The sequence below is a fragment of the Chelonia mydas genome, chromosome 9, assembly GCF_015237465.2.
Source record: "Chelonia mydas isolate rCheMyd1 chromosome 9, rCheMyd1.pri.v2, whole genome shotgun sequence".
Taxonomy (NCBI): Eukaryota; Metazoa; Chordata; order Testudines; family Cheloniidae; genus Chelonia; species Chelonia mydas.
Genome location: NC_057855.1, coordinates 3,851,170 through 3,874,777, shown reverse-complemented (window position 1 = coordinate 3,874,777; position 23,608 = coordinate 3,851,170). Strand labels below are relative to the sequence as shown.

General features: G+C 49.9%; 1 protein-coding gene across 2 annotated transcripts in view; it reads right to left on the bottom strand.

Moving 5' to 3' along the window:
* P3H2 (prolyl 3-hydroxylase 2) overlaps positions 1 to 23,608 on the bottom strand; it is a 118,740-nt gene that overhangs the window by 10,760 nt on the left and 84,372 nt on the right. For both annotated transcript variants that reach the window (XM_037908996.2, XM_037908997.2), the window contains exons 2-8: positions 17,671 to 17,817; positions 15,928 to 16,117; positions 10,346 to 10,477; positions 8,173 to 8,315; positions 7,008 to 7,097; positions 5,665 to 5,705; positions 4,049 to 4,143 (exon numbers count right to left, since the gene is read on the bottom strand). In XM_037908996.2, the coding sequence (XP_037764924.1) occupies positions 4,049 to 4,143; positions 5,665 to 5,705; positions 7,008 to 7,097; positions 8,173 to 8,315; positions 10,346 to 10,477; positions 15,928 to 16,117; positions 17,671 to 17,817 (838 nt within the window). The remainder of the gene's footprint in view (positions 1 to 4,048; positions 4,144 to 5,664; positions 5,706 to 7,007; positions 7,098 to 8,172; positions 8,316 to 10,345; positions 10,478 to 15,927; positions 16,118 to 17,670; positions 17,818 to 23,608) is intronic.

The following is a 23,608-nucleotide window of genomic DNA, read 5'->3' as shown; positions in this document are numbered from 1 at the left end:
TTTCTGGATCAGATTCGTCTCTTATACATACACAATACAGTGGGCACATCTAAGAAAGCTTTTGTTACTGCTTCCTTCTGGATGTGCTTCCAGTAGCTCCCCATTGCTGGCAGAAGATCAACTTCAACAGGATGGAGCTGTTAAAAAGTGAACCACAAAATATCCAGCAAGTTGACATGGATGTGCTGCATGTCCCAGCCAGGGAAAGGAGGGTCACTGCTACATCACAAACATGAAACTTCATCTTCCTTCTGTTTGTAGGTGCTGATCTACCTGGCGCCTGCTCTGGGCCAGGTCCCAGCATGTACCGTGCAGGTGAGCTCTACAGTGCAAACGGGTAAGTGCTGGGCTTTGCCCATGGCTAGATTGTCTTTACAAAACCGAAGGATTTGCCCTGGCCTTGCGCTGTTCACGTGGCGGTCTCCAAACACTTTACAGACATCCACCGAGCCTCTCACTGGGAAGCATCATCACCACTACTTAGAGGATGGGCAAAGGCAGGCACAAAGGGGTTAACTGGTCCCATGCAGCTGGGAATGGTACCCAGGAGCTCTGACTCGCAGTCCTCTGAGTTTAACCAGGACCAGCAGACACAATGCTGAACGCGGCCTGTCCTTGTCATCCTCTAACTTTGGGGGTCCCAGTGGTTATAATATTTCCCAGACAGGCTCATATAAGCCACCAAACAGCTGACCGAGGGCTCAATTCTGCTTGCTTCACCCAAGGGAACAACCAGTGGAAGCTAATAGGAGTCCTTCTGGGAATGAAGTGAACAAGATTTGGGGCCTGATCTACTGACCATAAATCAGTGGGGAGCTTTCCATGCAAGTTCCATGGAGCTGAGTCAGACCAATGGTCCCAAGCAGTGAAAGGCTCTGTCCCTAATCCCTTGATTTTATTACTAATCCCCACCCCACACCATTCAGGAGTGGAGCCATAATGGTTGTCCCTTTGGGAGGCTTTTAATTTTTGGCGATATTTTTGTAATTCCAGCCATCCGCTGGGGAAAGCCACGAATGATGCCAACTGTATGCTACAGTTACAACAGATCACTTGCAGCCAAAAATAAAAAGGAGCCGTATTAGTTCTGACAGCTAATATGTGCTCCGAGATTCATTCAATCAATCCTCTGGCCAACTTTGTGCACAAACGGGGGTGGCCAACCCAAAGGAGTTTGGCATCAGAGTTCAGAGGCAAAACCCAAGTCCTCAAATTCTCAGGAGACACCAAGACCTTCTGAGGATCAGCTGTTTGGAGAACCAGCAGCTCCGTTCCTGCAGAGCCCAGCAGCTCTAGCCCTCTGGAGCCTCTAAGCCTTGCAGCAATGCAGCTCCACATCACGTTCAGGACTGGGGAAACCATGCGCACACCCCACCACAGGCAATGAGACCAGCAGCTTCTGGAGTAACGCTAACGTTGGGGAGTTCGGCTAACTCTGGCAATCCTCATCCCTTCCTGCCCTGCTTCGTGCCCTCTCCAGGCTCAGGGGACACAACCAATCTTCAGTTAAACCTGAATTCGAGTGAATTAAGGTTTGCCTGTAAATTCAAAGCCAGGTGAACGCTTAGCTCAACACAAATATGATCTTTGCACCCCATGTGGCCAGGGCTGAAACAAGGATGGCAGGAGGTGGCTTGGTGCGTGGAGAAGCTGAAGCTGCCGTCCCTTTCCTCCCGGTGCTCTGGGAGCCCATCCTCAAGAGCAGTATTTTCTGGAGAGGCTCGTGATGTGTTGGCTGGCTTTGGCGTCTGCCAGGGCTGACCCTACAACATTGGGATGTTTATCCTGGCAGAGAGGAGCCCAGTGTGGGTCGAGATCAAAGAACAAAAAAAACCCGAAGGAATAAAAGGCCTTACAAATGTGTTTAGGTTCCTAACAGCCGGTTTGCACAGAGCTGACCCAGCCAACGTGCAGCAGCCGCCTTGGGAGCTGTAGTGCAAACACTGCATCCTTGTATCACACCGTAGGTATGTACTTGGCTCGGCTCCTCCAGCCTCCCGGGCCTGTGGTTACAACGGCAGCGGGATCAAGGGGAAACCTAACATCACACATACACAGTGACTGTGCTAATGATTTGTTTGGCCTCCAGTGTGTCCCGAGACTTTATATGCTCATGAGCAGAGGGGCTCCAATATCTCAGGCAGTACGTGCGTCAAAACAAGCTGGAATGGAACAGGGCAACAAGGTCACTGGCATTTTCTTTCTAGACACCATGGGGGCCCAGATTCTGATCTAAATGACACATGTGGGAATCTGCAGCAAGTCCACTGAGCTCAGTGAAATTATGCCTATGCAAAGCCAGGACAGGAAAGAATCAGGTCCCAAATGTGTCCCGGACAGAGTCTGTCACAAAGGGTTTTTCTGGGCAAATCTCTGAAAGGAATGAAAAATAAAACCCATTTTTTCCAATTTTTGGAGAGTGTTTTTTCAGATTTTTTACAAACAAAAACCAATCCTTTTTCCTGGTGCCCCCCCTTCTCTTCCTTTTCTTCTCTCCTTTTTTCACTGGAAATGGAAAATAAAAAGGGAATTAAAGGGGGGGGGGGGAGAAGACAGAAACTGAAAATCTTTTAGTTTTGGTACGTGTTTTTTCCTGAAAACTTGGAGAATTTCAGCTAAAGTGAAAATTTTGCACAAAAATTAAAGAAAGAAAAAACAAAAAAACAAACCAATTAGCTTTTATACCAGGCAACTTGCTTGAAAGCTCTCAAATACCAGACTTTCCTACATTGCTTGTGCTGTGCCGGGGATTGAGAGCAATAGATTGATCACTTACAGCAACGGTGGGCCAAACGCAGCCCCTGGAGGGACATGCAATGTGGTACAAACTGCCGGGACACTCAGCTCAGGAGGGGGGAGATTTGTTGCTGCTGAGAGTTGTGCCTTGATATTAAGGAAGACGGTGGCCGCGATGTGCTCCATTGCACGCAAACTGGGCTTAGCCGCTGATGATCTGGACAAATATCTGATGTGGCCCTGGCAAGTGCAAATGTTGGTTTCCTCTAGTTTTGATCACACAGTGTTATTAATGCTCTGCATCATTTTTAACTGCAACCACTGACTATGATTTCCAAAGGGAGCAATGGCCAGGATTACCCGGGAAACTTTGCAAGATCTTGTTACAATGACAGCCAGAGGGCAGAACCTTCCCCTGGCCCCATCCAAAGAGCAGAGCAAAGGTCCTGATATTTGACATGATTTTCTCTCCCAAGCACGCAAGATGGAGCCGGCTCAGCGGTGGAGACAGGAGATCTGCTATGGCTGGCTTGCTGTCAGGCTGCTTTGAAGCGAAGGAATGGCTTTGGAATTTGGCAAGAGCACACCTGATTTCAAAATCATCCGAGGGAAAAGCTCAGCTGTTAGTACAATAATTGATGGCTATTCTCTCTGACTGGGAAACAATCACTGAACCAGTTGAAACCCCTGCAGATAATGTGCCTACCAGGCGTTAAAAGGAAATAACTTGAACTTAGCCAAGATATGAAATTGTGAGCAAGGAGAACAAATATGCAGTGCTCACTGGAATCAGAGGATAGGCCTCGGGCTGCTAGCAAAGGGGTGGGGGCTGGGAATTCCCCCAAAAGTCTAATGCTTCACTGTCACTCAGTGTGCGACTTCGGGCGACAGGGAAAATACTCCCCTCCAGGGGTAACGTGTGAGGATTAACGGTCGGACCATGTTTGGAAGGCGAAAGGTGCCACAGAGCACTAAGGGTACATAGTGCTCAGGATCAGTGTAAATCACAACACGGGAACTGCCATTTCAGAGCAGCACCTAATCCAGTCTCCTATCTCCAAATTCTGAGCTCAGTGGAGAGCGCTCAGCAGCTTGCAGAATTAGGCCCTAATTGCAGGGCATCATGATGGCAAAAGCAATAGGTCCCTCACTTTGGCAGCGTCACGCAGGGTTGTAACAAACAGAACTGCAACTCCCACAGCTGACACGAGGATGTGACTCCGTGGCTTCATCCCCTCTAGTGACAGAATACGTGTCTTCATGGCTCACAGAAAGCCTCTGGTTTGGGTGGAGACCCTTGGCGCAGACTTACCCTCCCGCAGCTCTCGATCCATTTTGGGTGCAGGTTTCTTTCCCAGAGACAGTGCGGGACCATCTGCCAGCTCACTGTTAACACCCGAGGGGACTCTGGGGAGCAGGAGACAAGAGGAAAAGCCATGAGTTTTCAGTGGGTTTCAGATTCTGGGAATGCAGCTTTTTTTGCAGCTACCAGAAAAATCAGTAACACACACACACACGGAAAGGAAAGGAAAGGAAAGGTGGCGCTGTTCAAAACAGAGTAGGGATTTGGGGTGCCTAGTCTGAGACACCTTCAAAAAAGAGATCAAATTTTTTTTTGGCAGGGCATGGTTCTGCACTTGCTGGAAACTGGACCCCTTTACGGTGTCTGGGTCCCTAAAATCATGAGTCACTTTTGAAAATGCTGGCCTCAGTGTTTGTATGTTGGTTGCATGATCTTGACGTCTAAACCAGTACCACCAGAAACTAGCACTTGAGGAGAAGAACAGCATGGCAGACATGTTTAATAATTCAAATATCCAGTGCTGTCCTATAACAGCACAGCTCCTAACGAACCAAGGGATTGCCCCCGGGGTCATGGGTCACAATCCATTCACACTGCCTTTTTAAAACAAAAACCAAACCTTTGGGGTAGTAGTTTGTGCTTTTGAAAGGTGCCACCAAATAGTCACACCAAAGAGACTGAAGCTCCCCAGAGCAGGTTCCTTAGGGTTATGAGCAGCAGCCGTGCATGGGATACCTAGGGAGGTGGTGGAATCTCCTTCCGTGGGGGTTTTTAAGGTCAGGCTTGACAAAGCCCTGGCTGGGATGATTTAGTTGGGGGTTGGTCCTGCTTTGAGCAGGGGGTGGGACTAGATGACCTCCTGAGGTCCCTTCCAACCCAGATAGTCTATGATTCTATGCCATATTGCCTCACCAGTGGAGTTTATCTGTGACCCAGAGGCACTGCAGGGATACATGTGCAGCCCCGCACCCTGCTCTATGCACCCATCAGGTCTCACAAGCTAAACACACTAGGACCTCCCAGGAACACCTCCATGCTGCAGGAAAGCTATGAGTGCTTCCATAGGTGATGCTCTCCCCTCTGAAGGAGTCCGGCGCCCATGGCCCAGCATGGAGGTGAGGTGCTATCCTTTGCATGAGATGCGAGCGTCTCAGAACCCTGTGTTCTAAGGAAAGCAGCATGTTCTCCGCACTCACACACAGCACTGGGGCTGAGGAGATCCGGGTTCTAGCTCTTGGCTGGTTGGGTAGCCTTGGTCAAGTCACTTGGGCACTCCGTGCCTCAGTTTCCCCATCAGTAAAACCTGGCTAACACCGTTTCCCTACTAGATCGGGGTATTGGGAGGTTTAATTCATGAATGTTTGAGAGACACTCAGATAAAACCAGGATGGGTGCTACAGAAAGGTCTGTAACTAGATGGAAAAGGGACCCATCGTTTCCACTGAGTTACTGAGCTTGCTGGGATATGTGGAGTCCAGGACTGGAAACATCAGGTACCGCTTCGGCTCTCTTCAGCAAACAGACTGGTCTCTCGATCACAGCAGCGGCCATTTTAAAACCCTGTGTTGATTCCTGCGAAACCCTAAGTTCAGAAAACAAGGCCGTGCCTTTGGTCAGGGACTTACCTGTGCTCGTCCTGACGGGCACCGGAGCGGCTCCAGTAGCTCTGCAACAAGAGAGGGGGGTCGGGTTCTTTACACGGAATGATCAAATTGACCCACGAAAACAATTCGGGAGGCAAAACAAAACACTGGAGTTTTTGAACACTGGAGATGGGAATGTAGAAAAACCAGCTTCCTGGGAACGCGCAGGTGATGTCTGTGCTGGCGTGGCCCGGGGAGCACGTTTACACACCCCTTCTCGGACCGTCTCTGCAGTGGTCTCTCTGCCTCGCACACGCTTTTCTCCATCCAGCGATGCCAAAGGCAGTGGGCCTTGTGGTGCAACTCGCTGATCTCAACAGGAAGGGCAAGCAACAAACCAGACGACGTTAGCAGCTCTGACCTACTCCACGGCACCCTAGAGATGGGGCCGAGATGCGAACTTCAGCATTCCCCTAGTCTAGCGATGTTCAGAGTCCAGGCATTACAGAGACAAGCCATGCTATGAAGTCTACATCGACATTCAAACTGCTCTGAGAGGGTTCAGATCCTCGTATCTCTATCAGAACCATCCCTTCTCCCCACGTGAGGGAAAGGTGCACAGGTCACAGTGTCAGCAAATGGCACAAAGCCCACATAACGGCTGTGGCATTGGTTCTCCCAAAGAAAAGGTGAGGCAGAAGGGAAAGGAGTGAAGAATCTGCATGCATATTCCACTCTGCACTTCCACATGGGTGGAGTCATGGGTGCATGGCTTTGGAGCACTGTCGCAGTCCAGTGGCATTCAGGATGTTCTCTAATCTGCAAATCCATTACTTCAGTTGCTTACAAAGGATGGTCCAATGGCTAACACACTGGCCTGGGGCCCATGTTCAATTCTCTACTCTGCCACAGCCTTCCTGTGTACCCTTGGGCAAGTTACTTAGCCTCTCTGTGTCTGCCTCAGTTTCCCCAACAGCAAAACATGGCTAACATGACTTCCCCAGTAGACAAGAATGCTGGGAGGTTTAGTTCTTTAACTGAGTGCTTCACAGATGACAAAACCATGACGAGCGTCACTGAAAGGTCTGTAACTAGACTGAAAAGGGGCCCATATTAAAGAATGTGAGACAGCCAGCTACTACAGTGACAGGGGTCTAACAAGTGGGGTCTGTCTCTGTTACACACTGGTAACACCTGTATGGCTTGTCAGGCCAATACATTCTTCTGGACTTAAACGGACGTTGATAGACTGCTTTGAGACATACCTCATCCCTCACTTCACACGCTTGGCCTTGCTAATGGGGACAGAAAATAGGGACTGAAATCAGGCGGCAAAGTTTGGAACTAACAAACTGCAATGGCAAGGAAGAACTACATGTCGTTACCGGCTCAGTGTATGCGAATCCCAGGCCAGTTGCTCCCGTCTGCAAGAGGTCAGACTCCAGCTTATGACGCCTCAGAAACTTGGCAGCCTCCTGCAATAGCCGAGGGAAGGGAGAAGGAAGCGTGAGGCTGGTCAGGGCATGAGCCTCCAATTCAGGATTCCTGCATGACCGCAGGCGATTCACTAAGGCTACAAGTGCAGACACTTGCCACAGCGATGGAAGGGGTTTTCCGTAGCTGGAGGAACCGCCCCAGCCCCCGAGAGGCAATACCAAGATTGCTGGAAGAAACGACCAAACGGTGTCTACACTGGGGTTTAGGTCGGCCGAACGATGTCTCTCAGAGGTGTGAATTTTTCATACCCCTAAGCAAAGAAGCTAGGTCAACCTAAATTTTAGGTGTAGACCAGGCCTCAGGTTCTCTGCACCCCTCCTTCCCCTCTGTACACGGGCATAACAGCCCTGCCCTACTGCAGAGGGCTGTTGTGAGGCTAAATTCCTTACCGATTGTGGGGCACTATGGAAATCGGAGCCAGATAAGTATCTAAGATACATCCAGCTCTGGCAGGAGGAGACGTCTCTCAGGGCTGTGATGGGAACATTCTCCAGCATGGGAAAGGGACCCACTATGGGAAAATTATCGGTAGAAAGACATTTCCTCCAGTGGTGACTCAATAAGTCCTGTTTCGACACAAGGCTAATCCCCACCCCACTTACTGCAGAGCTGTTCCCTGCAGAACAGTTTGGAGTGCTTTGCCCAGTCTAGCTTTAAATGACTCAAGTGGTAAGACTGGCTTTCACCACTTCCCCAGTTGACTAACAGCCGGGACTGTCTGGAGTTCTCCGGATGCTCCTTACCCTATTTCATCACACTGCTCCTACTCCTGTCCTCCTAAACAATCCCTCCCCCTCCTTGGGCCATACACCTACGTGGGCATCACATCCCCCCTGCTTGGTTGTCATTGGGCTAAAAACGGTCACACCAGCCACTGGCATTAATCCCGAACGTGACCAAGAGAGCCACCTGGCCACAATCCTTTAACCTTTCCTCAACATCGGTGATGGTACTAGGAGATGGCCAAATTGCTGCATCAGTTGAGCTACTTCCAAACAATGCTTCAGTTGTGGTGCCGTGCAGGGTAATTTCAATACATTTATGTATTCTTACCTCTCTGGGTTTGATGGTCTCCGGGTCCACAGCCTCTTCCAAAAGGCTCTTGTAATAATCCGCGTTCTCCAAGACAGCTTCATCGTCCGGGTGGAACAGGAGGTAGGACTGGGCACATTCTAGGGCTTTCACGTACTCGCCAACTGCAAGGGAGCAGAGCAGAGGTTGGGGACGGCATGGAGACTACATGGCATGACCGACCCAGGGGACTCAGGGGTGACAGATGTGCTGCAGCTAACTAGGAGGAGAGATAAGAAAGAAGCCAGCCAGAGACGGATGGATGAGACTTTTCACTCGTACAGACTTTCACCTGATGCCCCCCAGGCTCATGACAGACATTTATGAATCAGCTCCACCACAGCCCTCTGAAATAGCTCTGTCTTATTGTCTCAATTTTACATAGGGGGAAACCGAGGCACAGAGAAGTTATGTGGCTTTTCCAAGGCCACCCAGCAAATCAGGGGACAGAGCTAGGACAGAAGCCCGGAATCAGCAGCAGACCAGAGTCCCTGAGAGGAAAATAAGGGGGATGGAAATCAGTGAATATGAGAAATGAGCAAGCTCCCAGTTTTAAGTCGGATTTATGATTCTCATGTTGTATTGCCAGATTTGCTTATTTTCCTCTTCTCGGGCTCTTAGTATATTCCTCTCTAGGACACCGATTGTAGGTGCTTTTAATAAACAGACCATTGTCTTATCCTACATGTTGTTTTACTATCGACAATAAGCACAAGTAATTACTTCTATGGTCTTGCCAATGCTCGCGATTTTGTTTCGACTCTCGCGATCTTTGGTGTTTATTTTAGGTTGTTACAGGAGATTCTCAGTTTACCTTTTGTTAAAAGAGAAGTTTATAGCCCTAGCGTTTGCAGTAAAAAAAGCTCAGAAACACAAACTCCAAAGGCTCAGAGCCCAGAAAGCCAATGAAAAGATCCCAAAACGTATCATTAAAAAAAGAATCTCATGATTGTTAAGCCAATCTCATGAGTTTGTGGTGGTTGGTGGTGAGCAAATAAGGCTGGTGATGCTGCTTTTTATAAAAGCACTTAGAGCCAGACTTTTAAAGCTTATTTAGGGGCTAAAGACACAGATAAGCACACAGTGGGATTTTCAACCGTGCACTGGCATCTAACTCCCCCACCCGGTGCCTATTTAGGTACCTAAATAACCTTTAAAAATCTGGCCCTTCACTCTTTGCACTTCATTCAGCTTGGAGAGTAACACTAGGCAGGGCTCTTCCACTCTCAGTTTTTAACTGGATTTATTTTCTGGTTCTCATGCTCTCATAGACTAATGTCAGAAGGGACCATCTATTCTAGTCTGACTTCCTACACACTGCAGCCCACATAACCTCACCCGCTCCTGAAATAGACCCCCAACTTCTGGCAGAGTTACTGAAGCCCTCAAGTCATGGTTTAAAGACTTCAAGTTACAGAGAATCCACCATTTGCACTAGTTTAAACCAGCAAGTGACCCACACCCCAGGCTGCAGAGGTCTCTGCCAATCTGACCTGGGGGAAAAGTCCTTCTAGACCCCAAATACGGTGATTGGTTAGACCCTGAACATGTGGGAAAGACCCACCAGGCAGATACCTGGGAAAGAATTCTCTGCAGTAGCTCAGAGCCCTCCCCATCTACTGTCCCATCTCCAGCCAGGGGGGATTTTTGTTACTGGCAGCTGCCAATGGGCCACATGCCATCGTAGGCAGTCTCATCATACCATCCCCTCCATACACTTATCAAGCTCAGTCTGGGAGCCAGTTAGTTTTTTTGCCCCCACTGCTCCCCTTGGGAGGCTGCTCCAGAACTTCACGCCTCTGATGGTTAGAAACCTTTGTCTAATTTTGAGCCTAAACTTGTTGATGGCCAGTTTACATCCATTTGTTCTTGTGCCCACATTGGCACTTAACTTAAATAACTCCTCTCCCTTCCTGGCATTTATCCTGATGTATTTATAGAGAACAATCAGATCTCCCTATAGACTTTGTTTGGTTAGGCTAAACAAGCCAAGCTCTTTGAGTCTCCTTTCATAAGCTAGCCAGTGCCATTACGTTGTGATGGAATACACCCTACAGGAGAATATTTAAATCCCCAACTAAAGCAGTCCCCACTAACCCAAAAAGAGTAACAAAAGCAAGCAAGGGCTGCTAGAAATGGAGAAGCCCAGCTTTACCTCTGTAATAGGCAAACTGCAAGTAGTCATAATGGAGAGGAAGGTAGTTCTCAATGGGTGACAAACGCCCAGGACGGGTGGCAAGTTCTCGGACACACTCATGTTGACACACCAGGATCTGCATGTAGTGATCTGCGAGGGAGAGAGAGAGATGACAATGTCTGTGCTCAGAAGGCTGATGATCAGCTCTTGAGAGATGAGCTCAGCTGGGTTTATGGAGACCAACTTTCACGGCACAAGTAGGTCAAAGACACAGGGGCCCCATCCTGTAAGCTGCTGAGTATATTCTGAGAAGTCAGTGGGACATAAGGGTGCTCAGCAACTTACGGGAACATGCTGTCCGTGCCCAATATCTGGGCCTTCTGTCATGTTCCTTTCTAACAGGACTCATAACTCAACTCAGGTCTTGAACATCTTGCAAGCACATAGTCTTCAGGCACAGCTTGGTTGCAGGTGTCTGATGTTTTACTTGGTGTTAATTTCCAAGGGTGTTAATTTTGCACACATGGTGAGGAGAGACTGTACTGCAGAAACCACTATTTCTGTCTAAAGCCACAGCAAAGCCACCTCAACATACAATAGGCCTCTTGAGAGATCTTTGCAATGGGAATCAACGGAAGTTGTCAGACTCGGAGGGTCAAAACTCGGAGGGACACCAAGAAGGAGATCAAAGAAACCTGAGATGTGAAAGACTTATGAAGTCATCTAGCCAATCGGGTGAGGAACAGGGTAAGATTGCTCTCTACTACATATTTTCCAGTGGTTTGTTCAAACCATTTTTAAATGGGTCTTGCAACAAGGTTTCCACTGCTTCCTTTTGGAGACTAATCTATAAAATAACAGGCTCTATTCGAAAGTTCTGACTGATGCACAGCCCATAATTTCCTGTGTTCAATTTCCCCCTTTGACAGCGGAATATACTTCTGTGGGAGCACTCTTTCAAAAGACTTAAGAACTGGATCTTTGATCCTTTCTCTATTGCAACAGCAGAACGCACAATACGGGACACATCCCAACTGAGTGACAGTTTGAGATTAATACTGCTGCAAGCCAGGCTGGGAAATTCAATGCAACCATTCAAGCTAAGCCGGACGGAATGTGTACTAATAATATTAAGGGGAGGAATGCTATCGACAGAACCCTTCTGTTCATCGCTTCTTAAAGAGGACACATTTCTCTGGTTAATTTAACTGAATGGCAAGCATCTGCCATAAACAAGATTTCTAACTGGTGACAGCACACAGTACAAGCCAAAGCGGACATCTGATTCCACTTTGGGACCTTTTCTGCAATGTACTTACAAATCGACTTTGCTTGCTGTGTCTCTGTATGCAATTAAAATCTTTAAGGAACAAACATAGGTTTGAAACAAAACATGAGCTCTGCTACCAGAGCGCTCCCCCGAGCTGCCAAAACGCTGGCTTTATGAATTTGCATTGAAATTAAGTAGAAACTCAAAACAGGCCCCGTCTTGCTCTGGGGATTCAAAGAACTGTTAGCGTGAGTGGACATTTGATTTCCCAGACACACTCTGCATCGTGCACTAAAGAGAGAGTGGGGGAGGGGAAAGCTAAACTTTAAACCTACTGGGAGCATCCTAGATCTGAAGGTTGGCAGCAAATCCTAATATCAATCATCACTGACATACAGTGCTTCCCCTCAATGCTCTCAAAGCGTCCTTCAAAACTTTACGGTGATCATGCAGGAATCATTACCTGCCATTGAAATGCAGCCACCTCTGGGGTGGAGAGTGGCAGCACCACAAAATAGCTCAGGATAGGAAATGAAACATGGTTTTGGAGAAACTTAAAACCATTTTCTCAGTAGCATCAGAATTCCCTCTTTCCACTAAATATAATGAGGCTGGGAACCAGAGACCTGTCAGTAAATTATGGAGTAAGACATCCTGTCATGTATCACTCTCAGTCCTCTGTAGAAAGACAAGTAACAGCAACGGGAGTCTACGTTATTTTGCCAAGCTGCTCCAGTCAAGCTGGTTTCTATGGGTGGCTAGATGGCTCTGGGACTTGGTAACGGGCTATAAACTCTTTCGCCTCCTGGTCATGGATTTAAGTCTCAGTGAGAACTGAAAACCTTTCCCATGTGATGGCTGTTCAGTGGCCTCTGGGAAGGGAGTTTCTTGGTCATTCTCAAGTTCCCAATGGACAGCATCACAAAAACCATTCACACCACTGGCTCCAGTAGGCAGCAAGGCCAAGGGCTGAGCTGGCCAAGGACATGGAAGAATCTTCTCAGTCTAGATGAGGTCCCTCCACGTCCATTGTGAGAAACAGGGTGAAGGGAGGTTGCACTGCCCACACTTTATCTGCTCCGGGGCTTCACTCTCCAGAGCTCCAAGCCTCGCACCTTTCACTAACGTCACGGCGACGCTCCTCTTCCTCCCGGTACGACCTGATTCTGTTGCTGCTCTGACTATTCCCCAAACGACCCCCCCCTCCCAAACACACGCAATTGCCATCAGAGCCCAAAGCCACTGAGCGCAGCGAGAGCAACATACGTGCACTAAACCAGCATGAGTTTTGCCAACTTTGAATGAGTCCCAGCTGCAGCTTTGCCAAATGATCTCCCCAAAGGAGGTGATCAAAGCTGTCTGATGCTAGGACGGTCTCCTCGGGACTCACAGCAAAGAACCCTCTGTTTGGAAAGAGGTGGGAACTCAGCAGTGCTGGTCTCTGGGCGCATGCCTCAGGGGCAGGAGGAGCTGCAGATTTTCCTGGTCTCATGCATGATGATGCCCAGGGTTTGGTATAGGTAACCTGAGAGGATGGATGGCAGAGCGGTGTTAGCCTATCACACAGAGACTCTTAGGGCTTATCTGCACACAAAAGTGGTACTTTCATTATACCGGTGTAATTTTAACTATGTTGGTATAGTCAAAGCACTACAAGCCTCCTAGTATGGACAGAGTTACACAGTTATAAAAAGGTGCTTACACTGCGATAGCTTATTCCTGTATGGAAAGGGGAAGAAGATATTCTAGAAGAAGACACCTTTATGCCACTATATCTGCATTAGAGTATATACTGGTGTATCTACATTGGCTGGGGTTGGGAGTGGGGAATGACATCCCTAACTGACATACAGGTATGAAATCTACCTGCAGATCAGGACTTTGAAAACTTCTCTTTTTTTCTTGCATGAGTAAATATTAAAAAAAAAAAACAACAATCTGCTGTCTCGTTCCAAAAACGACCAATCGATAAATCATCAGGCAAAGAGTCTTCCCTCTTGTTGTGCTCATGGTTTCCCATCTCATTGCTCTCAGTTAGGCTCTTGACTTTGTATTAGCAAATGAGTTTTGACACAAATAAAAACTAATCTGCATTTGAATGGAAATATTTTCCATAGCAGCAGAAGAAAAACAATCTCCCCAAAACCATGCATCAGCTCTCAGAGCTGACAGGCCAACTACAGATATATGAGACTTCTGAGGCCAACTGGGCTCAAATGTATTGTTATGCTTTCCCTTACTGCTAATTACAGGCAATTCAGTTTATGGAGAGAGGGCTCCCGCTTAACCCTGCCTTGCTCAGGGCCACACATGCAAATCGAAGGACAGCAGAGCAGCAGTGTTCAATTCCCTGCACAGGTTTCTAATCTCTAGTAATTCTTTGCCACTTCTGCATTATTCTAGCACCTATCCTATTTTTTTTCGCCAGTGTCCCGGCCTTTTCAGACAATGAGCTGTTCAGAATATGACCTGGCAAAATCCTTCCCTCCCTACCTACCTGATGAAAACAAGGGATGAAGCGTGCTGGGCCTGTTTATCATTCCTGCCCGTCCCGGGACCCAGCTGTGCAGCCCTCCCGATCTCAGGAAGTCTAGGCAGCTGGAAGGTAGGATGCTTATGTCGGTAAGAGTACAGGATTGGGAGCCAGGAGTTCTGCGTTCCATTCTTGACTCTGCCAATGACTCGCTGACTGATCACGGGCAAGCCGCTTCCTCTCTGTGCCCCCGTTTCCCCCTCTTTATAAACAGGGTGGTAATTCCTCTCCCCGGGGTGCTATGCAACGCTTGCACGATGCTTTTAGATCCCTCAGCTGGAAAGAGCTATAGAAGGGCAATGTCGAGCTGTTATCACTCACTGGGCTGTGAACACATTATCCTGACACAGGGGCCTCGTTGCTCCCAACTCCAGGCTCCTGCGTGCCAGACTTTGGAGCAGGTCAGCAAGTGCACAATTGGCAGAATCTGACGTTTGGGGGTTTTGGTTCAGCCTGTTATAGTGACAGGGACCAGTCGTGAAATTCCGATGCAGACTCATCATGGACTTCAGGGATAAAAGTTGGACCCCTGCATGCACAGGTTCAGAAACAGCCTTCCAATCAGTATTTGGTGGGCACGAAACCTAGCTAGTTTTAAGATGGAGCATGCTAAGTTTATGAATGAGGTCATATGACAGGGCTGCCTCCAACGGCAGGGCACTGGACTCTATGACTAGGGCCCTACCAAATTTACGGCCATGAAAACCACGTCACAGCCCATGAAATCTGGTCTCCCTTCCTGAAATCTGGCCTTTTCTGTGCTTTTACCCTATACTTTACAGATTTCACGGGAGAGACCAGCGTTTCCCAAACTGGGGGTCCTGACCCAAAAGGGGGCTGGTGGGGGGTGGGGGGGCCACAAGGTTATATTAGTGGGGGTCGCAGTATTACCACCCTTACTTCTCCACTGCCTTCAGAGCTGGGCGGCCAGAGCGTGGCGGCTGCTGACCGAGGGCCCAGCTCTGCAGGCAGCAGCTCAGAAGTAAGGGTGGCAATACCGTACCGTGCCATCCTTCCTTCGGCGCTGCTGCTGGGGACGGCTCTGCCTTCAGAGCTGGGCTCCCGGCTAGCAGCCACTGCTCCCCAGCTGCCCGGCTCTGAAAGCAGCACCGCCCCCAGCAGCAGCGCAGAAGTAAGGGTAACAGCACTGCAACCCCGCCCCCCCCCCGACAATAACCTTGCGACCACCCCACAACTTCCTTTTGGACCAGGACCCCTACAATTACAACACCATGAAATTTCAGATTCAAATAGCTGAAATAAGGACATTTAAAAAATCATAAATCGTACGACCGTGAAATTGACAGGGCCCTAGCTATGATCCAGGAGGTTTCTTCAGTCCTGTGTCCTTATGCACATTGTTCTAGACCCCTTAGCACCTTTAAAACACTTTACACACAGCTAGCTAGTGCACGGCCATGCAGCACGCTGGTAAGGCAGATGTTAATGTCCCCCTTTGGTGGAGGGGAAAATGGAGGCAGAGAGGTGGAGGACCTGATTTTCAGAAGCGCTGAGCACCCATAACACTAACTGTAATCAATGAAAATTGCAGGTGCTCAGCACCTCTGAACGTGAGCCCCAAGCCCACTGAAGGAGATGGTTTTCAATTCAGGATTAAAAGGAGGAATCCCTGGGTCCCAGCTGGCTTTACAGTTCAGTGCTGCCGGTTATTGAAGGGAAGCTGCTTTGCCAAATTCAGCAACGGTGTTAAAGTTTATAGTTAAAAACACCCCAGGAGCCAAGGCACATACATGTCCTGTGTCTTAAAGGGACATGGGGATTGGTTCGAGACCTCACCTGCAATTGCTTCATAGAGGTCAGCTTTATACTCCAAGTACTCGTACTCCTCGAACCGCTGAGGCCCCTCGCACATGACCCGGCACTCCACATCTGCGGTGTAGTAGCCCCGGAGCGCTCGCTCCAAGGACTCGATGGCCAGCACGTATTCTTCTTGATCATAGTGCTTCACCCCTGCACTGTAGTTCTCCTGCAAAGAAGCCCGACAGCCTCATTCGGCAGCTGGGAACCAGGTCCAAACATGTACAGACACCGGCCACGTGCCCGGCAGTGAGGCCCAAAGATTTACAAGTGTATAGGCACCGCCGTGCTCAGCATCGCCACCCACGCCTACCAGATTTAGGAGCCTAAGTCTCATTTTCAAAAAGGATTTAGGCACTCTGGAGCCTGAACAGCCTTGACTGTCAAAGGGATTTAGGCTCCCAAGTGCCTAACCCCCTTTTGAAAGTAAGACTTGGGCTCCTAAATCAGGTAGGTGCTGTAACGCTGGGATTAAATCAGTGCCCATGTGGCACACTGGTCTAAAAGAGAATCCTGTAGAACTGCACATTATGCTGAATGAACAGTGATGTTTGCTTAACGAACCTCCTGTGTGTAAATTCTCCAGAGCGCTACGAAATCATTAACCAGTGACTGCGATGAGCCCAGTTTTTGGGTTCATTTTGGTTGCTTCATAAAGCAGTTGTAAAGCTGGCTGAACCGGCTGGGCACTACCAGATAACATCGGCCATATCCAAGACCTTACTGAGTCAATGGGAGTTTTTCCATTGGCTTCAATGGGCTTTGGATCATGCTCATGGACCTGACATAACACCGGTACCTCTCCCAGCATTGGCATAGCTGGGAAAAGAGACACACTTGTGCTCTGGATCAGTCCGGGAATGAAGATGGCTTAAATCCCCCTTTGTTGCCCCCACCTCACCCATACCATCCTGTGCTGGGTACATCTCAGGGGGTCTGGAGAACCCAGCCCCCATGTAAATGTGAGAGAGCCATTTACTGAGCCGTCCATCAAACCAGGCTATTGCGGATACTGAAAGCAGTCAGCGTGTGAGTCAGCAGCTCCTCTACGGAGAGGACAGGTTGGAGGGTTGCGCCACCGGGCATAGGACAGGGGATACATATAACTGAGGATGTGCAGTCAGCTCCAAGAGGACACGCATCCGAAAACAAAAGGGAATTCTGACAGATTTGTTTTCCAGTTGAACCTTCACGACCAGAGAACACTGGCATGTCCACTGCCAGCCAGAGCTTAGCCCTCAGAATTGCACATTTGATGCATTGCCTTGGATGTACATGGATAAAACAGGTGGGTGAATAAGTGCCCTGGCTAAATGCATATGGCTGGACTACAGTGAAAATACAGGTGCACAGACGCCTGAATGGAAGTGTAAATGAATGCAAAATGACCATGCTACCAAGTCTATGTTTAATGACGTAAATCAGAGACACTGTGGTTATCTCTTGGCTATGCACAGGGTAATGGCGCAGCCAGGCAGATGCTATGGGGAGGGAATTGACAAATGCTGCCTTTCTAATGCCCAGCATAGACATGGCCAAAGGCTCACACACCGATATTCTCTAGCTAGCACGAGCTCACGTCACAGCATTGTAAACGCCATCCAACCGAGCTTGGCCAGTAGCCTGTGTTACCTTTCTCCAGGCCCAAAACTCTTCCCCAAGCTGGCTGACACTTGACGTACGTGTTCAGCTCAGTGGACAGAGCTGGTTTCCCAAACTCACCATGTGCGGCTTGGCCTCTCGATCAACCAGATGGACCTTCCCAGCCATGGTTTTGTAGTTCTCAATGTCCTGCTGCATTTCCATGTGCTCAGGGTTTGCCATGAAGAAGGTGTGAGCTGCATCTGCTGCCTCCTCCAGCTGGTTCAGCTAAAACAAGGGAAGAAACAGGCAGCTGGTAAGTGCCCTGCTAACACAAGCCAGAACCGCTCTCCATATGAAGGCACCACACTCAAGATTTCTTTCGCCGCCTACCACTGCTCAGCATTCCGGGGGCATTTGGGACCAAGCTACCACTGCCACTGAACACAGGGAGGAAATCCTGCCATTTCATCTGTCCTAAGGGTGCATCGATGGCCAAAAGCAGGGACTGGGAAGGGACCAACAGCAAATGAGATCAACATTGAGTGATGGGCGAAATCAAGAAAAAACTGAGCATGCAGAATGAAGGAAGTGATTTCAATGCCAGAGCCAGCCTGGTGCAGGGCAGTTAGAAGATAGGGAGTCTGTTCCCGCCTGCCTGCGTGACCTTGGGCAAGTCACTTTGCTTCTCTGCGACTCAGTTTCCCCAAGTGTACTATGGGATAGCAGCTCCTTCAGAGGTGGGTGCAGGCACAGAGCAGCAGTAACTGCTGCTTGGAGCCAGTAAATACACACAGCCTGGTGCCGAGACTGGCTATGCCTAAACCATCGTTGCCACGTTTGCCCTGACACATCGTGGAACACAAACCCTAGCGCAGTGGTCCTCAAAGCCGGTCTGCCGCTTGTTCAGGGAAAGCCCCTGGCGCGCCGGACCGGTTTGTTTACCCGCCACGTCAGCAGGTTCGGCCGATCGCGGCTCCCAGTTGCCGTGGTTCGCCGCTCCAGGCCAATGGGGGCTGCGGGAAGTGGCGCAGGCCAAGGGACGTGCTGGCCGCCACTTCCTGAAGCCTCCACTGGCCTGGAGCGGCAAACTGCGGCCACTGGGAGCTGTGATCAGCCGAACCTGCAGATGTGGCAGTTAAACAAACTGGTCTGGCGCGCCAGGGGCTTTCCCTGAACAAGCGGAGGACCGGCTTTGAGGACCACTGCCCTAGGGGATGTGTGGAAGAAATCTGGGCAGGTCTTGGGGGGGAAGCATGAAAGACCAGCCACCCCTCTCATTCTAGACCCCTCTAAATTCTCTGACCTGAATCCCCATGGAAACCCCGCACTGGGAGGGAACATCCTGCAGTGAAAGTACCCTGCCCATCTGCTTTTCCTGCAGCCAGACCCAGGGCTCCAGGCTCTCCTTGGCTTGCACAGGGGACCATGGAGCCCTTGCCAGGCTATTTTAAATTGCAAACAGGCAGATTCTGCTGTCAATCACACCGATGTCATCTGCAGTTAATCCCACTGAGTTAAATTACTCCAGATTTACACTGCTATCAGATGCTGGCCCTGCACTGGTCAAGGCCTCCTACACATGTAGAGAGTCCAGCCCTGTGCACACCGGCTGCAGCTGTGGGATCTGCAGGGAAAGAGACAGATGTGGTAAAACATCTGCCTGCTGACAGCCATACACACCATCATGGGGAGAGAAAAGGATAGGAGACAGCTTCCCTGGCTGAGGCCCCTGCCCCCAAAATTAATCACAGCACCATAGAGAAAGAGCAGGTGCAGTTTGGGAGCCAGCTCTCCAGGGGTGCCCAAGGGCTGTCCAAGCTGAAGGCTGGTTACTAGCGGTGCTAGACTCTCAGGGCCTGGTTCTCCTCCCACGGCAGGGGGCGGATGCCCGCCAGAGGCCTACCCAGCACGGAAATCCCACTTAACCCTGGCGGTGGTTTCACCGACACTCCCTCATGTCTCCGCTCCCTCACATCCGACTCAGTAAATGGTGGGGGCCCATGGTTGAGGAAGTAGATTGCAGCGAGGGAGAGGAGCAGGGTGGGCCTAGCCCCAGCCTGCCCTTATTGCACCAGTCTCAGCGCAGGGGAGGAGGGGACGCACACCGGGAAAGCTTGTGGCGGCCACTGGATATTCTGTCTGAGTCAACCAGAAACCCCCCCGGGGATTCCCACCTCTGCACCCCCCTCCTCAGCAATGGGGCCTGTAGCTTCCAGCCCGAAACCTTTGTAACGATCAGCCTCCGCCGATCAAAGCTACTCAGCACAGACAGCTCATAATGGCACAAGGGTCTCCGCCCGCAACGAGCAGAGGAGGAGTCACACCCAGGGACTGCGCCTAACTGATGGGGGGATCGGCGGGGGCACAAGGGAGCAGTGCGATGGTCCGAGAAGTGTTGTACGCAGCAGGCCCAGCACCCCAGCCGCCAGGCCACTGCCTGTGGTTTTCAGGCATCCCGGGAGAGCTGAGTTAGGAGGAGAGATTTCCCGGGCACGCTGCCCTGCCGCCACGGTCGGACATTGTCTCCCTGAAATGCCTCCTGCCTGCGTACGGCACCAGGAAGCAGATTCCAGCCACACTTGTGCACATGTGGGAAATTCAGTCTCGATTACAATGATTTGACAGAGACCGAGCACGCCAGCCTTCCTCCCAGAGGGACCACAAAGCCTGGCCGGCTCCTGGCGGATGTTACTCACCCGGGAGAGAACAAGAGACCGTGCTGGACGCCGGCCAGTTCAAAGCCGCACACAGTGTCACAGCACAGCATGACCGAGGGTAAAGTGCTGTAGGGCTGCGAACACGAACCGCGTGCCACTTGGCCAGCACCGCGGGTTGTTGGTAAACCACACTGGTTTGTTTGCTTTGGTCCTGTCTGCTGCTCAGATTCCCAGACCAGATAATTGGCAAGGGGGTCCTTCCATTTGTTGCCTTCTTTCTTAGTCTACGCTGTGGCTCGAGACGTAGGTCACAGCGAAGCAGCACACCCTGAATCAGCAGGTCGTCTGCCCAGCACACGGCTGGACCAGCTTGCACCGGTCGCACTTTGATTTGTGTGACCGGTCACACTTTATATTACGGTTCCATTTAGCAACAGTCGATGCAGGGTTAATACATGACTGACAGATGTTTCAACAAATGATAACGCAATTGCCAGCATGTCTGCCTGGTCTATAGGTTGCTTGTGACATGGGTTATGGGAATTTATAGCACTTCTGCAGGTGTTCATACCCCTCTATAACTTGTACTACTTGTGTCTAACAGCTATCAATCCTTTCTAAACCATTCATCAATGGAACCTAAACAATAATTGTGACCATTTTATGTACAGACACTCCTCACTGTAACATCCCCACACCTCATAAAGTTTGCCCTGACAACTCTCCTGTGAGTATCATCAGCTACATTTTATCCACTGGGGAGCGCAGATATGCAGAGGTTAAGGCCCAGATTCGTAAAGGGAATTAGGCACCTAAGTTTCACTGATTTCAATTGGTGCCTAATTCCCCTTTCAGGAGCTGGGCCTAAGTGACTTGCCAAAGGCCGTGCAGGAAGAATGTGGCAGAGCTCCAAGTTCCCAGCCTGGTACCCTAACCACAGGACAGGTCTCTGCATTTCTCTCACTGTTTCTGCACATTTCTCACCCCTTTCCTCCATCTGTTTACAGCACATTCCAGTCAGTCCCTGAGGAACACGCTGTTCTGCTAGCCGCGGTGCAAGGCACCGAGGAGAGGGGCAAGAGTAACGGACGTGCCGGGGGGAGCAGGGCATCATCTCGGAGCAGACTGTTTACGCCCTATGGGGAATTGCTAGTTTTGCATCAAAGGCTTGTCAAAATGCAGCCGTGACATTCAAACTGAAAATGTATTTTCACATCTCATGGCAAAAGAAATCAAAACCGGAACTGCTCAGAGGGAGGGGGAATCTGTGATGCTTTAACTTCACACTGGATGAAAACAGACCCCTTGGCAAGCTGGGACGTGCTACGTTCCACTAGGAAACCGGCCACATATTGAGCAAAGGTCAGCCCGCTCTTGAGCGATGAACACGCAAGAAAAGTCATGTTTTTATGTTCCAAATGCAAAAAAAAAAAAAAAAAAAAAACAAACCCAACTCTCCCCCCCCCCCCCCAAAACAAAACAACAAAGCAAACAAAAAAAACTGTACTGTGAAATCCCACAAGATATTGATGCTTTGAGGCACAACACTGTCCCAAACTGAACAGGTATGTTTAATCTTAGCCTAGATCATCCCAGGGAAACCTGAAGGCAGAAGGAGACCTCCACATGCAGATCTCTTCTGCTCAATGCAGAAGCTGCTTCCGTGATACTAGCCCCCACGGCCTGGCATCCAGCAGAGGGCTCTCCACAAGGTCAGGATCTCAGCAGGAGATTGGGAGCAGCGGGGTCATAAAAAAAGGGATGGCCGGAACGCTGCCCCGGGAATTGTGCTGCCCCAAGCATGTGCTTGCTTTGCCGGTGCCTAGAGCCGGTCCTGGCTGCCTTGTGGCAATTACCTAGAAGGGGTGTCCATCTGGGGCTCTGGTTCTTTTCTTGTGGCTCCCTTCAGCATGGAGACCTGAAGCCATCCCAGCTCTTTGGGATCCCCTGGAGCCTACTGGATTTGGGGACAAAGCAGCAACTCATTCTACAGGGGAAGGGGCAAACTCCGTAAGTTGGTGCTCACTGGTTTTCCCTTCCCTGTCTGGGACCAAGGCAATGTCTGCACGACATGCTAGGAGTGAGATTCCCCGGCTCGTGTACACGTACGTGAGCATAAAGAGCCAGGCAGCTGGTGGAGGGCAGGGAGCTGCAGCGGAGGCACGGCTGAGCCTGAAACCGGCGGGTACGTACGTGCTAGTCCAGTTTCAGGCTTCATAGAATCACAGAATCTCAGGGTTGGAAGGGCCCTCACGAGGTCATCTAGTCCAACCCCCAGCTCAAAGCAGGACCAGTCCCCAACTACATCATCCCAGCCAGGGCTTTGTCAAGCCTGACCTTAAAAACCTCAAAGGAAGGAGATTCCACCACCTCCCTAGGGAACGCATTCCAGTGCTTCACCACCCTCCTAGTGAAAGAGTTTTTCCTAATATCCAACCTAAACCTCCCCCACTGCAACTTGAGACCATTACTCCTTGTTCTGTCATCAGCTACCACTGAGAACAGTCTAGATCCATCCTCTGTGGAACCCCCTTTCAGGTAGTTGAAAGCAGCTATCAAATCCCCCCTCATTCTTCTCTTCCGCAGACTAAACAATCCCAGCTCCCTCAGCCTCTCCTCATAAGTCATGTGCTCCAGCCCCTTAATCATGTTTGTTGGCCTCCGCTGGACTCTTTCCAATTTTTCCACATCCTTCTTGTAGTGTGGGGCCCAAAACTGGACACAGTACTCCAGATGAGGCCTCACCAATGTCGAATAGAGGGGAATGATCACATCCCTCGATCTGCTGGCAATGCTCCTATGTGTACAGCCCAAAATGCCGTTAGCCTTCTTGGCAACAAGGGCACACTATAAACTCATATCCAGCTTCTCGTCCACTGTAACCCCTAGGTCCTTTTCTGCAGCACTGCTGCCTAGCCATTCGGTCCTAGCTACTAGTCTGTAGCGATGCACAGGATTCTTCCGTCCTAAGTGCAGGACTCTGCACTTGTCTTTGTTGAACCTCATCAGATTTCTTTTGGCCCAATCCTCTAATTTGTCTAGGGCCCTCTGTATCCTATCCCTACCCTCCAGCATATCTCTCTCTCCTCCCAGTTTTGTGTCATCGGCAAACTTGCTGAGGGTGCCATCCACGCTGTCCTCCAGATCATTAATGAAGATATTGAACAAAATCGGCCCCAGGACCGACCCTTGGGGCACTCCGCTTGATACCGGCTGCCAATTAGACATGAAGCCATTGATCACTACCCATTGAGCCCAACAATCTAGCCAACTTTCTATCCACCTTATAGTCCATTCATCCAGCCCATACTTCTTTAATTTGCTGGCAAGAATGCTGTGGGAAACCGTGTCAAAAGCTTTGCTAAAGTCAAGGACTAACACGTTCACTGCTTTCCCCTCATCCACAGAGCCAGTTATCT